This window comes from Aythya ferina (genome assembly GCF_964211825.1).
Source record: "Aythya ferina genome assembly, chromosome: 23".
Taxonomy (NCBI): domain Eukaryota; kingdom Metazoa; phylum Chordata; class Aves; order Anseriformes; family Anatidae; genus Aythya; species Aythya ferina.
This window is the reverse complement of record NC_140321.1, coordinates 4,239,238-4,253,816: the sequence shown is the minus strand read 5'-3', so window position 1 is coordinate 4,253,816 and position 14,579 is coordinate 4,239,238. Positions and strand designations below refer to the sequence as shown.

The window sequence follows — 14,579 nt, the reverse complement described above, 5'->3', positions numbered from 1 at the left end:
GCAGGATGCTCCATGTCCCAGAGGTTCTCCATGTCCTAGGAGGGCTCCATGTCCCCGGGGTGCTCCAGGTCTCAGCAGCGGCCACAGGTCCCAGGGCGCAGCGCACCGCGGGCTCCTGGTGACACCTAGTGGCACCGTGTGACACACGCACACCCCACACAAAAATGGGGCTGGGGGGACCTTTGGGATGCGCCCCCCCATACCATCACCCCACCCCACTGCCTCTCCGCTCCCAGGGCTTTTCTCTCCCGGGGGTGTCCCATGGGGACCGCAGGATGCGGCCACTTGTGCCCGAGGGGCTCCCGGGGGAGGGAGGAGGGGGGCTCAGGATCACAGGGACACGTCCCCCCCCCACCATCACCCAAAGCCACAGGCCCCTAAACATCCCCCTGATGCTGCTGATGTGGGCGCAAGTGATTAGCGGGAGTTAATTACATCAAGTCCCTCATTAGCGCTGCTCGAATTAAAAAAACGACGGCCATAAAGCTGGGGTGGGGGCTGGCACCATGCTGGGGGGGCTGGGGGTTTGGGAGGGGGTCTCAGATTTTTTTGGGGGGCCATTTGGGGGTTCCCCAGGGGTGTCTGCATCACCTGGGGAGCAATGTGGGGGGGGACAGGGCCTGGAACAGCTCATGGGGGGGCGGGGCACGCAACCACAGGCACCCCCCCGGCTGTGGCTCCGAGCCTTGGGGACCGTCCCCACCATTTTGCAGCCCCCCCCCAAAAATTCCTGCAGCCTCCCCAGCCCCTACGGCACCCTCCTTCTACAGCCATGCTGGGATGAGGGGGGGCAGTGGTGGGGAGCCCCCCCTCGCCTTGCCATCGCTCCGTTGCCTTGCCAACGCGCTGCTGGCCTTGTCCCTGCTCAGCCGCTGGCACCACCAGGCCTGGCAGCACCCGCAGGTAGGGCTTGGGGGGGGGGGGCGGCATAAAATGGGGTGGGATGTGCCGTGCAGTGGGGGTGTCCCCCAAAAAAAAACCTTCCCCAAAGCATCACTTATCCCTCCCCTGCGTGGCACTGCTGTGGGGACTCCTCCCCGCCCCAACAAGGATTTTGGGGGGACCTCAGCCAAGAAGTCACGGTGAGGGGCTGCTGGGCTGTGAGATGCCCCCCCCAACCCCGTACACCATGGGGGGGTTAAGCAAAGACCCCCCCGAATAAGGGGGCTTTGGGGGAGGATTGGGGGCTGCCCCGGGTGGCTGCGAGGGGACACGGTGGCAGGGGGACAGGCAGGTCCCCACCACGGGGGGGAGGACATAGGAAGGGGGCAGCATTTTTGGAGGTGAGGGGTTATCTGCCATGCCACTGACCTGTTGCTCTGCCGGGGGGGGGGGTGCTGCTCACCTCTGGCTCTGCCGATGCTCGGGAGGGGGTTTGGGGGCTGAGGAGCCGTCATTTTGGGGGCTAAGGGGCTGCTGCTGGTCCCGGGGTGGTTGGGGACGGGGCTGTCCCCTTGCAGTGTGCCAGCAGCCCCCCGACACTGGGAGCTGGCGCTCGGGGCTGTGCCAGGACGCGGGTGCTCCTCTGCCAGCCTCAAAGCCAAATGGGGCAGGATGGGGTCCCAAAGGTACCACCAGCAGCAGTGAGGATTTTGGGGTCCTACTGTGTGGCAGGGAGGGGGCCCTGCCTCCTGTGGTCCCCCCCCACCCTGCCCTGCTCCCTGGCGCGTCCCCCAGAGCCTCGGTGGCCCCGGGCGCTGGGGCTGGACGCGGGCAGGCGACATTTGCAGTGAAACCTTAATGGGATAAACCAATTCCCCTAACCCACTTAGCCGGCTGATCCAATAAAGGTGGCTGGGAATAAAGTGTGTGCGTGGTCTTAATGCATCCCCCCCCGCCTCCGTCCCCCCACTGCGCCCCTGGTCCTGGCAGTGCTCTCTGTCGCAGCCCGGCCCCCAGAGGCAGCAGCAGCGGGGACGGGGACAGAGGTGGCCCTGGGGCTGCGGGAGCGGTGGCAGTGCTGCTGGAAGAGGCTCGGATCCCCGTGGGATAACCCAAGACAAAGAGGGTGCAGGTGGGTCATGGGGGTCTGGGGGGGTAGACCTGTGGTGTCCCCCAGCACCGGGGCTTGCTCAGCCTCCTGTCCCCAAGGGTCACCGCTTTGGTGGCCTGTGGGGCCCCTGAGCAGCATCACTTGAACCTGGGCTGCTTTTGTGTAATAGGTTTGGGAGGGTGCTGAGATGGGGATGGAGGGTGGGGAGGTGGGGGAAGGATGGGGGTGGAAGGATGGGGAGATAGGGATGGAGGGATGGGGATATGGGGATGGGGGGAAAGGATGGGGATGGAGAGATAATGGGAAGGATGGGGATAGAGAGATGGGGATGGAGGGATGGGGAGATGGGAAGGATGGGGAGATAGGGCAGGAGGGATGGGGGGAGGATGTGGATGGAGGAATAGGGAGATGGGGGAAGGATGGAGATGGGGAGAGTGAAAGGATGGTGATGGGGAGATGGGGAGGGAGGGATGGAGGGAGGATGTGGATGGAGGAATAGGGAGATGGGGGAAGGATGGGGATGGGGAGATGGGGAGAGTGAAAGGATGGTGATGGGGAGATGGGGAGGGAGGGATGGAGGGAGGATGTGGATGGAGGGATAGGGAAATGGGGGGAGGGATGGGGATGGGGCGATGGAGATGGAAGGATGGGGTTGTGGAGATGGGGATGGAAGCATGGGATGGGGGTGAGAGGGACGGGGATGTAGGATTGGGGATGGGGTGGGAGGGACAGTACAGCTGAAGTTCTATGGCAGGAGAAAGGGGGCAGAATGGATGGGGAATGAGGACAGGGACTCTGTGGGGCAGGAGCAGACGTGCAGGGCCAGGGGGGCTGGGGCAGAGCGGGGCTGGGAGCGCAGGGAGGGGACGGGAGAGCAGGGACAGGGGCTGAAGGCCGGGAGGGCAGCAGGAGGGGACAGGAGGGGACAGGAGGGGACAGGATCCAGCAGCTCAGGGCCGGGCGTGCCGCGGCGGCCGGGAGCCACCCCCGGGCACAGGTGACGCAGCGGCACCAGGAAGCGTCGGGGGCCCTGTGGCAGGTGAGGGCTGGGTGGGGTGGGCACCACGGCACCGGGGTTGGCACCGCGGCCACCGGCCCGGTGGCTTCGCTGCCTTCCCTCTCTCTGTCCCCGCAGGCCGGCATGGACGGGGCTCCGCCGCCCGCCAGCCCCGCCGGGCTCTCGGCGTACGTGGCCGTGTCGCAGCTGCTGGGCCTGACGCTGCTGGCGGCCACCGGAGCGTGGCTGGGCCGCTACCGGGGCGGGGTGGCCTGGCAGGGCCAGCTGCAATTCAACGTCCACCCGCTCTGCATGGTGCTGGGCATGGTTTTCCTCCAAGGTGACGGTGAGCAGGGGCCACCCTGATCCTCCTGGCAGCCTTCAAAGCCCCCCCTGAGGTGCAGCCCCCCCAGTGCCACAGGGATGGGCGGTGAAGGGGCAGAGTGGTGGTAAATGAAGTTGGGGAGAAGCTCAGGCCAGCCCTGCACCCGTGTGTGGCACCCCAGGGAGATGGGGGGATCCCAGGGAGGTTGGGGGGACCCCCAGGTGCTGCCCCAGTGCTCACCCACCTTCTCCCCTTCAGCTCTTCTGGTCTACCGGGTGTTCAGGAACGAAGCCAAGCGCTCCACCAAGATGCTGCACGCTCTGCTCCACGGCCTGGCGCTGGTGATCGCCCTCGTGGGTGGGTGCTGGGACTGGGGGTGATGGGTGGAGGGGGGGCAGGATCCGTCCCTGGCGGGGTAACGGGCTCCTCTCCGCAGGCATCGTGGCGGTCTTCGAGTCCCACCACGCCAAGGGCATCGCCGACATGTACAGCCTGCACAGCTGGTGCGGGATGGCCGCCTTCGTGCTCTACCTTGTGCAGGTGAGGGCTGGGGAGCCCCAGCACCCCTGGGTGGGGGGGGGGGGGGGACGACGACACAGGGACAGGGCCCCCAGCACCCCCTGACACCCCTGCGCCCCGCAGTGGCTCCTGGGGTGCGGTTTCTTCCTGGCCCCTGGCGCGTCCTTCTCGCTGCGCAGCCGCTACAAGCCCCAGCACATCTTCGTCGGCATCGCCCTCTTTGCCCTCTCCATCGCCACCTGCTTGCTGGGCATCACCGAGATGCTGCTCTTCAACATCAGGTGGGTGAACGACTTGGGGGGGGAGGATTAATACCCCCCCTAGTCCCCCCCAAAAGTGCTGCTCCAGCCCTAGCCCTGCAGGGCAGAGCCTGGCCCCTGCCCGGGCTGAGGTTCTGTGGCTCTGCTCCCCCCCGAGGGTTTCAGTTCTGCCGCTGCTGAGTCACTTCCAGATGATGCTTCACGGAGGCCGCATCCTGCTCAGCTTCTTCTTTGCTCCTGGTGGGGAACGCAGCAAGTGCCGTCGCCTCGCCGCTGCCAGCTGTTTGCAGGACCCCCTGGGAAGCTCGGCTGGAGGACACGGGGATGTCCCTGTCCCCTGAAAGCTCACTGCCCATCGGGCTGCAGGCTGGGGGCCCCCCTTGCCCCAGCACTGTGGGGACACGGCCACAGGGTACCCCCAGGAGCCCCCTCCCTGTGGCTGGGGGAGCTCAGCTGGCGGGGGGGCGCTGGGCTGCCCATGGCTGGGTCTGTAGGACCGTGCCCCCCACCCCTTCTCCCTGCTATCAAAGCAAGCAGCAGCCTCACTTCTTGCTGGATCTGGGGGCACGGGACATTTCTGGGGGCTGTGCCCAGCTGTGGGGCCACCCCACCTTCCTCCAGGAGGATGAGGATGAGAGGGTCCCCAGCCAGGGCAGGGCCAGGCCACCCACGTCCCATGGCTTGAGCATCCCTCTCTGTGCCCGCAGGGACTCCTACAGCCATTTCGTGCCCGAGGGCGTCCTGGCCAACACCGTGGGACTGCTGCTGGTGGCCTTCGGGCTGGTGGTGGGCTACGTGCTGACACGGGACGAGTGGAAGCGCCCACCGCTGGCCGAGGAGCTGGCCCTCTCCATGGACTTCAAGACCCTCACGGAGGGCGAGAGCCCCGGTGGCAGCCAGTGACACCCCCGGCTCCTCGGTCCCCAGCAGGGGTGGGTGTTGGATGTCCCTGTGCCCCGCATCTTCGTGCCCGGTGCCGGCAGCAGAGCCTTTGCTTGGGGCTCCAGGCAGCCCCCACGGACCCCCTCGTGCACCCCGAACATCCCCCGACCCATGTGGGGATGGAGGTGCTGCTGCACACGGGGTCCACAGGCTCTGCCCTGGTGACCTCAGGCTCACAGCCTGCATTTCCCTGCCACAAGGCTCCAAAGCCCAAAGCCCACCCCCATTTCTTTATGCCAAATGGATCGGACGGTGCTGATCACGAAGATTTTCTACTTGTTTTCAGCCCGCATCCCTCCGGCGTGGCCACGTGCTGGGGCTGCGGCCACCAAAGGTTCCCTGAGCAATGTCGGTGCAACTTTAATGGGTTTGTGTTTGAAATGTTTTCCCCTCTCGTGCAATGTGTTGTCTGCAAACATATATTTATCCTAATAAATATTTGCAGCTAACCCTGCCCGGCTCCCATCTGTGCTCATCATTTCGGGTACCCCGGGGTGCTGGATCAGCCCCTCTGCCCCCTGGGAGCTGCGAGGCTGAGACATTTCGGGCAGCAGGGTGGGAAAAACACCAGTCCACAGGCTGCTTCCAAGTGTTAACCATTTATAAATAAGTACATTTTTTTTTTCATACATACAGTTTTCATTGTACAGATTACAATCTGTATACATTGGGGCGGGGGGGAAATGCATTCTTTTGAACTTTTCACATCTATCTCACAGCTCACATGTACAGACAAGAAAACTCTGCTCAAGCAAATACAGCAAAGGAAAAAATATGTTTTCTTCTTTCCTTTTACATGAGAGGCGAAGGCCTCCGCTGTCGGCAGGGGTTGCTCTCCCCACTGCACAATATCACAACTGTGTGGTGTTCAATATATCAGTAGAGAGAACAGAACATGCATTGAATAATATACTGTACAGAGAAAGTCCTTTACATTGGAATTATAGAAAAGCTAAAGGAAAATTAAGTGTCTTAAAGATCTTCCCAGCAAGTGTCTTCAAGGATGGCAACCAGGGAATTGTACAAATCACAAAGTGTGTATACTGTACATGTTTGTACCAACTCAGATCCTCTTGGAAGTGAAGACAGAACAGAGACAAAACGCTGAATGCAACACCATGGGAAAGAAAACGCTGGACAGGAATGACACCTGCGGTGCTGGAAGAGTCCACACGAGTCTCTGGGCTAGCGGTGCAGCGACAGAATGGACGTAACGCACACGGCGCGGCTCTCGGCTTGCGGATGGTGTCTGGCAAATCGGTGCACACGGCAAGGCAAAGGTGAAGCGAGCGAATTTCCTGGGCCTGAGGCTTCCCCACCCAACCGAACGAGCCCCCGCGTGCTAAACCTCCGGGGGAGACCACCCGGAGCCTACCTGCCTCCCCGGAGAGCGTCACCCAGAAGGGACAAAGTCTTTCTTGCAAAGCTTGCGGGACTACAGAGACCAGGACGCAATGGTGGCGGACGGGACCCGGCTGCTGACTCCCCAGTACCGCAACAGCTAGAAACTTAGCAGGAGGGAAGGGTACGGCGGATCTGTTTCGTGTCCGTTTGCTTTAGTGGTGACGATCGTGTTAGCTTTGTGTTCTCTTGGGTGGATCTGTAACAGTCCCAGTGAGATCCAGCTGCAGTCAGGAGTTGGACACGAACGCATCTTGCTAAATAATTGAGCCCTTAGTGGTTTAGAATTAGAAAAAGAGTTTGATTGAGTGAAAATCCAGCAATTATCCAAGCAAATCTGAAAAAAGCAGATTGACTTTTACCGTTGTGCTTGTGTCCAAATGCACCCCACCAGACTTCGCGTCGAGCAACCAGAAGGGAGCGAAGGCATTTATCTGCAGAGGTCCCCGCGCCGCGCCGTGCCGTGCCGCAGCAGGGACGATAGCTCTTACCCTAAGCCCTTGTTTAAACACTGTTGATCCCAGCAGAGGAGTCGCCTGGAACCCCCCCAAAGATGAATCAAAGTACAACCACCAAAGACCTTGCAACAGATGACCCAGGACCCACCTTTGCAACGAAGGTGGAGCACGAGCAGGCACGCTGGCTTGCTTGTTTCTCGAGATAAGGCGGAGCTGGCACTTGGGTTTTAGCTAGACTTCTTCTGGGTAACCCTGAATAGACAACAACCTTGGTACGAGGGGACCGAATCGCTGCAAATTTCGTAGCCACCCTGGTTCAGGACCTAACCCAACTATGGCTTAGGTATTTGTTATATGCACACACACGTTTACACGAGCTAAGCAGTTTTCTTTACAGCCACGCTAAAGAAGAACACAAAGGTCAGTGCTTGGATGAAACCCCTGCACCACGGGTGCCCGGTGGCAGCCCGACCCCAGGCGTTTTGGGAGCTGCCGCAGCCTTCGCCCTCCCGTGCATCAAATCAAAGCAGCAGCACCGAGGCGGTGGCACCGCCTGCACTGCGCCTTTACCTTCGGAGACAGCCTCCAAGGGCCTCATCTTTGGAAAAGTTTTCCTTTTCCAAGCACTTTATAATGATCTCTCGACTATTTTCAAAGCCCTTAATGCCATTCCTCAGCTGGATGGTATGGAGAGCAGCACAAGCTCCCCACCCAGCAGGGCTCCCCACCTCCAGGACAGGAGTGTCCTTCCCCTGGGACAAACCAGAACCAGAGAAGTCACGCCGCGATGCAGCAGACACCGATGCCCCGAGCTGGCAGATATTTCAGCTCTGCGGCACATCCAGCACCGAGCAACCGCGTGCAGAGTGTGAGGGACATCTGGTGGGTACTGCGGCTAAATACAGGTGTTTGCTCCAGCATCGCCTACCAAATACGCCCCAAGAACCAAATCCAGAGGGTTTCAGTCACCAAGAATCTGGTTTACTTGGTGCACCCGATGAGTCCCACTCGCTGCCAAGGCAGGGGCTCACGGGTGGCACCAGGGCAGCCAGGGGAGGGGATGGAGGCACCGACTGGCAGCAGCGTCCCAAGTGTTAATTATTCAAAGAGGCTGAAGGCATAGCACGGACAGCCGATACAGTGCAGTGTCTTTAAGGTCTACGCCTAAGGTGACACAGCGAAGTGATGTCAGGTGAAATCAGGGCACTTTACAACACGACCACGCACGACTGCAAATATGAAATGACCTCTGCTTTTGTCCATGCCAAACCCGAATCGTGACGTTGAGGACACACAGGACTGAGTAAGGAAAAGCTTTTCCAGGGAGAGGTGTGCTCCTCGCCCGCCCAGCGACTGCAGCAGCAATCACGCCTCAGCTGTCCCTAAGAGAATTGCTGGGGAAGCGCTTTAAAACCACTGCAAATAATTTTGTGTTTAAAAATTACTCCATCTGTTGATGCTTATATACAAGAGTCAGTTCTTGTGCTATAAATGTTATGATTCATTGCTTTTTTTCTTTTTTTTTTCTTTTTTGAAAAATACACTAAGAGACAAGAGTTGTTTTGCTATTTTCTAATGAAGACACTACTCACGCTTAAATATCCAGTATTTATCATAGTAACAAATTCAAACAGTAAAGTGCACCCATTTACAGAGAGAACAGATGGTAAACCATTAGTGCAAGAATCCTGTGAAAATGTAACATGTGGTCTTGTGAAAAAACCTGCATGCTGCAGTATTTCAGCATTCGTTCATCTCAGTGTTAGTGGTAAAAGTGTGAGCTGTTTCGTTGTTCCCTTAAAACACCTTCACGAACCCAAAGTTACACACAGAAGTGCTGCTAGGGGACATCTCGGGAGTACAGTACTGGAACCACATGGCAGTGAATAGCAAAGCAAAGCACAGGCAGTTCTTACAACGCTCTCCTCAACACGGACCGTCCCGCTGGCGTCTCAGCTGAGAACACCGGCTTATGGCCGTGGCACGTCTCACTCCACCGTATAAAAGAGCAACAGGGCTGAATTTGGTTACTTTTCCCTTGCAAAGAAGCAACTCAAGGCAGAAAGCCACTCACTCTTTGGGAAAGCAGAGGCAGCGAGGCTTTGAGCAAAATGACTGATGCTGCTGCAGACCCACGGATGCGTGTTGCTAGCTAGCTAGGCGTGCTGTACGTAGAGGCAAAGAAAGCAGTTATTCCTTGCAAAGCAGAACACACCACTTCCAAAAGAGGAACAAAAACCATCGCACCCCTTCCAAGGAGAGCAGTGGGGCGTGCACCAGTGGCACGGCCGCGGGACCCGCGCTCCTGAGGGGTCTCCGAGTCTACAGCCTGCTCTACAGCCCTGTAAGAAAGCAAAGGTCAGAGCCGAGCCGCACTCGAGAAGGAAAACGCCAACCTCAATACAAATACTGGCTTGGACAAATACAAAATAGCCACAACAGCGCAAGCATCTCCACAGCCTGTAGAGGAAACCCCCCTCTGAATACTCTCAACGTGTCTATGAGACACAGGGCCCCGTCATCCCAAGGTACGCGCGTCCCGGGTTGGTCTGAGCGAGTGATGCGGTGAGATAACGCCGAGATGTGCTGAGCCACGCGCAGGACAGCCCCACCACAGCCAGGGTTTGCTTAGAGCTTCGAGCCACGTCCTCAGCTGGTGTAAATCGGCGTGGCTCGTCTACACCAGCTGAGGCTGGGCTCTGCGGGTTGGTTCGAGGAATTTTTCAACCTACGGCTGGATTTGCATAGCCCTTTGGAAACACTGAAAGGTATCGCTCGCTCTTCCTGCTCAGCACCAAATCCCTTTTGCTGTTAGGAGTTGATATGGGTGAGATTCAGCATTGGGCAACAGGCACTATTTTCGCTTTAAAACAAGCTACACGTTTATCGCTCTCCCCCCCCCCAGCTCGTCCGACCGTTCGCCCTCGGTAACTGAAAAAGGCAGATTACAAAACAACCAGCAGTAAATGAAGTGTTTGGAAAGAAATCCCTCCAGCCCCCCCAAAAATTCCAGAAAATAATTGAAAAATTCGGTAAAAAGGCTTTTGGAAGCGTCCCCTGCTTTTCACGCTGTCTTGACGTGATTTGCATTCGATTTAAAACAAATGAGAGAAAACCAGCCAACCCCCAAATGTCCTGAAACAGAGTGCATAAATAAATTATAAATCTCTCTCTTTCAACTACAGGTCCAGCAAAACATTGTCTGTACCACTTGCAGGTACGGAACAGGGCAATCGCTTTCCAGGATCTTGGGAACGGATCCTGCAGCTCTAAGGAAGCAGCATTTCCCTTAGAGGGGCGCAGCCCCCCTCCGGCACGGTGTCCCGGAGCAGGAGCACGCGGAGGGGAAGCGATGCTGCCGAAGGACTTGGGCACCGTTACCTCCTCGGACCCTTCCCGTCTCTGGAGCCACGACGCCATGTTATGCATCCCATCGACACAGGAAAATAAACTGCAGTTTTCCTCCTCGAACAGGATTTCCTAAGCATTTTTTTTTCCCCTCGTGAGCCAAAAAATTCCCCCAAACTAAAACCAAACAAACCGAAACCCCACAAAAAAACACCAAAACCAAACGGAAACCCCCACATTAAAACTGTCCTAGTGAAAACGCGGTGTCGTATGTGTGAGGTGCAGTCATCTGCTACTGGTGCGACGAAGTTGTTGCAATCCCAGTCCACGAGAGGCTTCCAGCCAATTCCCTTGGCTGCTCAAAACGCATGCGAAGGGCCAGCTTTAATCTCTGCAAACCTGTAAAATGCCCCCAGAGCAAATCAACGTTGGGGCACCTGGAAGGTAAACTGCAAAGTAGCAACGCATCTCGTGATCCCCACCCCTCGGGGCAGATTTACGCGGTGAAATAACAGATACAATTCCGATTAAAATTCTACAAACCGGGTGAAGCAGGATGGTGACTGTGCATAGCTACTTCGCGATCAAGCAAACGACGCCCTGCTCTGTGCGGATCATTCGCTCTTCGTGGGCAAAGAGACAAACGGGCAGAGAAACAACCCGGCTGGCACGGGGACCTGTGGCCGCGGCCTCTGAAAAGGCTCCTGGGATCCCTGCTCTGTTCCCACTAGGAATTTTCATCAGAATTGTGTAAGAGCTCATTGAGACAAAAAGAAACCAATTTAAATTGAAACGCAATTGTCTCTTGAAAAAGAGCTGGTTACCTCCCACTGCGCAGGGGATATTTCTGGACTACCCCACACCACGTACTAAAATATCCTGGTTGACAGCTGAAAACTGAGGGAACTTAGCTGGAATTGGGCAAATGATACTGGCTTGGCTGATGTTGGCTTCACAGTCAGCTGGGTAACAGAAGGGCTGGAGCACGTGCATGGCTGTCTGACCACCACACAGAAAGTACCGGAGAAACTTGGTCATGTAGCTACCAAAGAGAAACAAAAATAATAATAATAATAATATGCATGGAAATCAAGCTTGGAAGTGTGTGCTGAAAACATAAGGGTCTTACTCCAACAAGCGTCTTTTACACATTAGACTCCACAAATGGTCTCTTTGGTTTGATTGGGGACGTCTGCCCTTGCCTGGAGTCCCTGGAGAGCTGCCTGTACAGGTTGTCCTGGTAGGCCTGCGCTACAGGCAGTGTCCTTGCCACCTTGACGTCGGGGTACGAGGAGGCTTGGGTGACTCTCTCCAGGAGGTCTCCCCGGGACCCATTGGCCAGCATCCCATGGGGGCTGTAATAGTCTTCCTCTAGCAAATGGCCATTCTGTGCATTGTTGGTTTTGTTATAAAAGGCAATGTTGCTGATCGACGAAGGTGGGCTAAATGATTCTGGCTGGGGGAGGTTGCCAGGAGACGTAGGACTAATTACAGTATCCACGGACGACACGGCCCAGGTCCGGTTCTGCTGATGGAGGTGGGGGTACTGCTGAGTCCGAGCGGTTTTATCTATGATTCCCATGAACGGCGTGGTCCGGGAACGCGCTGGCTCGCTGGGGTAGCCCCCCTGCGTGGGAGAGACCGGAGAAAGTTCATCGCACGACCTGTCGTAGGCTGGCTTGAGAGGGATCTCCATTTGCTGGATCGAAGCAGACGGGCGGAAGTTGGGAGTCAGGTTGGAGGTGGATGAAATGCTATTGCTGGAAGGAGAGAAGCGGAGGCCAACGCTTTGGGAATGAAGCAGCGGCCTCGGAGTCGGCGGGTGAGGCTTGATTTCACTGGGGTTAACTGTAATGGGCCTTCTAATGAGGTGAGACACGTCCGGAGAGCCAAGCTGGCTGGCGGGGAGGGAGGTCCGCTCCAGGTCCAGCTTCGAGTGACACACCGGGTAGTAGGAAGCGGACTGACTTCGCCCAATTTGGGGCGTCTGGCTGTATCTCATCCCCCCCCTGTAAGCCGAGGACGGCCTCTGGGGAAGATCTTCTTTAGCCAGGCCTCCGTGCTGACAGATGGCTCCCGCGCTGAGACTGGCCTGAACGTGCTGCACGGGTCTGCTGTCCCCCACGATCCCCCCGATGGAGCCCTGGTAGACCAACCTGCTCTGACTAACCCCCATCTCCCCCGACGCCGACTGGTACTTGCTGGCCATGGAGTGGGCCACCTGGCTGTAAGCACCGGTCGGAATTACAGTACTCGAATGCACGGCAGAGCTGGGCTGGTTGCTCCGGACGATCTGGGCCTTCGCTGGCTGCAGCCTCAGCCCCTGCTGCGGCACCGCCACGGGCAGCTGGGGCATCTGGAAGGATCGCTGGGTCATTTTGGACAAGGGAGACTTTGGCCGACCGGGGAGCTGGCTGACGCCGCTAGGTTCTTGCTGATAACGGACCGGGGAACCCGACTGGGACCTGTAGACGCTCATGCTTTCTGCAGGGGGGCTGGCGCGGTATTGAGGGCCTCTGCGGAGAGGAGAAGGTGGTGGGCTTTGATATTCCTTCCCTTGGCTTCCAGACGGAGGCGGGCTGAAGCGGTAAGAGGAGCCCTGGTGCGCAGGAGAAGTGTGCGGAGGACTAGGCCTGTAATGGGAGTTTTGGTGTGTCGGAGACAGAGCAGGAGATGTGGACTGGTACCCTTGCCTGGTCGGCGAACCCACGGAGCTGTTGGACCTGAAATCAAAGACCTGATGAGAGCCAAGAGGCGAGCCAGAAATATAGGCGGAGTCCCTGTGAGCAGGGGACGGCGGTGGGCTCTGGATGATGGGCAGCCCTTGGTTTGGCCTGGACTCTGTCTGCAGGCCAATGGAAACGTTTTCGACATCCTGCTCAAGGTATTCCTCCTCAAAGATATCCTGCACGGAATACAGCTCTTCGTGCTGGGCTTCGGGTTCGGGCTCCACCGGGAGCGGCGGCTGCTGCTGCTGCTGCTGCTGCTGCTGCACCTGCCTGCACTCCTCTTCCACCCGCATCAGCAGCCGCTGGATCTCACGGTTGTTTGGACACAGCTTGATGGCCTCGTTCAGGTCCTCCAGGGCTGCTGAAAACTGCCTGCTTGACAAAGGGACAGAAATGAGAACTGAAATTACTCTGGATTTGAACAGAGCCGTTCTCGGAGGCTACTGAGGGTTAAGTGGCTTGTCTGTTTTACTGAGGGAGACTGCAGCCGCTACAGCTGGCTGCCTCTCTCCAACCCTGCCTTATGTGCCTCCCTCGGATTTATTTTAGCCAAACTGAAGGAAAATACCACCAGCCATTCTGGGAGAAAAGGGGAGTACAGTTCTGAGATGGCACAACCCAGACTAGCAAAAATGCCTGTCCTGTGCAGTGTGTGATACGGGCTTCTTAATTACTCCTCACAGCACCACCGTGAGCTCTGCCCTCGTGTTAGCAAAGGGGAAACCAACACACCAGTAACTAGCAGCCCAGCTCACCATTGCTGTAAACAAGTGCAGCTTTCATTGCAACTGCTTACGGCAGTGAAAATTTAGCTTGTGACTGCTGCCAAGACCACACAGCGTCACGGCTGGCTCCAGGAGCCGGGGTTCCCGTGGGTCAGCACTTTAGGCAAGGCTGTCTCTGCAATTTTGCAAAGGGCTTTGGCTAACTTCTTCAGAACAAAGGAGCCAAGCAATGCTAGCAAGCCTGCAAGCCCCCTTGGGACGGCTTTGCAATGGCAAGGCTAGCCTGTGAGGAGTAATGGGAGGTGGGGATTCAGGGACGGGGGCTGTCATTTACAGGGACACTGCTCACTTCTGAGCAAAACCATCTGTACGTGAGCGTGATCTGGGGGATGATACCCGCCTTGGGCTGAACGTGCAGACACCCTGCTTTGCTGCTCTGCCACAAAGAAAAACTCCCCAGCACCTCCCAACACCAGCCCAAGCTTTTGCACAACCCTTTCAAAACCCTGGGCAAAAAGGAAAAGCCTCGTTCCCCCGACTGCGCTGACCTCAGGGGTGCTGCTGTGCACAAACAGGGAAATAAATAAGAAAGGCCAAAGTGATAACGGTTTCTGTTGGACAGATCTGGGGAGAAAAGGCCGCTTGTATGTATGGAGGCTGATATCATCTGGAAAGCGACCCAGTTTTTACGCTTCCTTAAAGCAATTTGGAAACAATGGAGAGGAAAACCATTAAAGGAAAGGCATGAGGTCAGTGCGGCTCAGCCAGCAGGGCTTCTCTGCAGAACACAAGGTCACGGCTTCACCTCCCACACCAAGACCCGCTGGACCCAGCAGTGTGGCCTCAGCTCGGCCAGCAGCCCCGTTACACGCGTTGGCTCCA

At 57.5% G+C, this 14,579-nt stretch overlaps 2 protein-coding genes across 17 annotated transcripts in view; one reads left to right on the top strand and one right to left on the bottom strand.

Annotated features, from left to right (window-relative positions):
* Positions 1–772: 772 nt before the first annotated feature.
* On the top strand, positions 773–5,485 carry CYB561 (cytochrome b561). 2 transcript variants are annotated; one of them, XM_084496058.1, is made up of 7 exons: positions 773–903; positions 1,888–2,014; positions 3,129–3,336; positions 3,574–3,672; positions 3,752–3,855; positions 3,958–4,115; positions 4,802–5,485. In XM_084496058.1, exons 3-7 carry the CDS (start codon positions 3,135–3,137, stop codon positions 4,995–4,997), a joined length of 759 nt encoding a protein of 252 aa, XP_084352184.1. In that variant the 5' UTR covers positions 773–903; positions 1,888–2,014; positions 3,129–3,134; the 3' UTR covers positions 4,998–5,485. The 2 variants fall into 2 exon arrangements, with proteins under 2 accessions (XP_084352184.1, XP_084352185.1); XM_084496059.1 differs by lacking the exons at positions 773–903; positions 1,888–2,014 and adding an exon at positions 3,001–3,032.
* A 134-nt stretch (positions 5,486–5,619) lies between these two features.
* Positions 5,620–14,579, bottom strand: part of TANC2 (tetratricopeptide repeat, ankyrin repeat and coiled-coil containing 2) — a 280,392-nt gene continuing 271,432 nt past the window's right edge. For all 15 annotated transcript variants that reach the window (XM_084496021.1, XM_084496023.1, XM_084496015.1 and 12 more), the window contains one exon: positions 5,620–13,344. In XM_084496021.1, the coding sequence (XP_084352147.1) occupies positions 11,388–13,344 (1,957 nt within the window). In that variant the 3' untranslated portion in view covers positions 5,620–11,387. The remainder of the gene's footprint in view (positions 13,345–14,579) is intronic.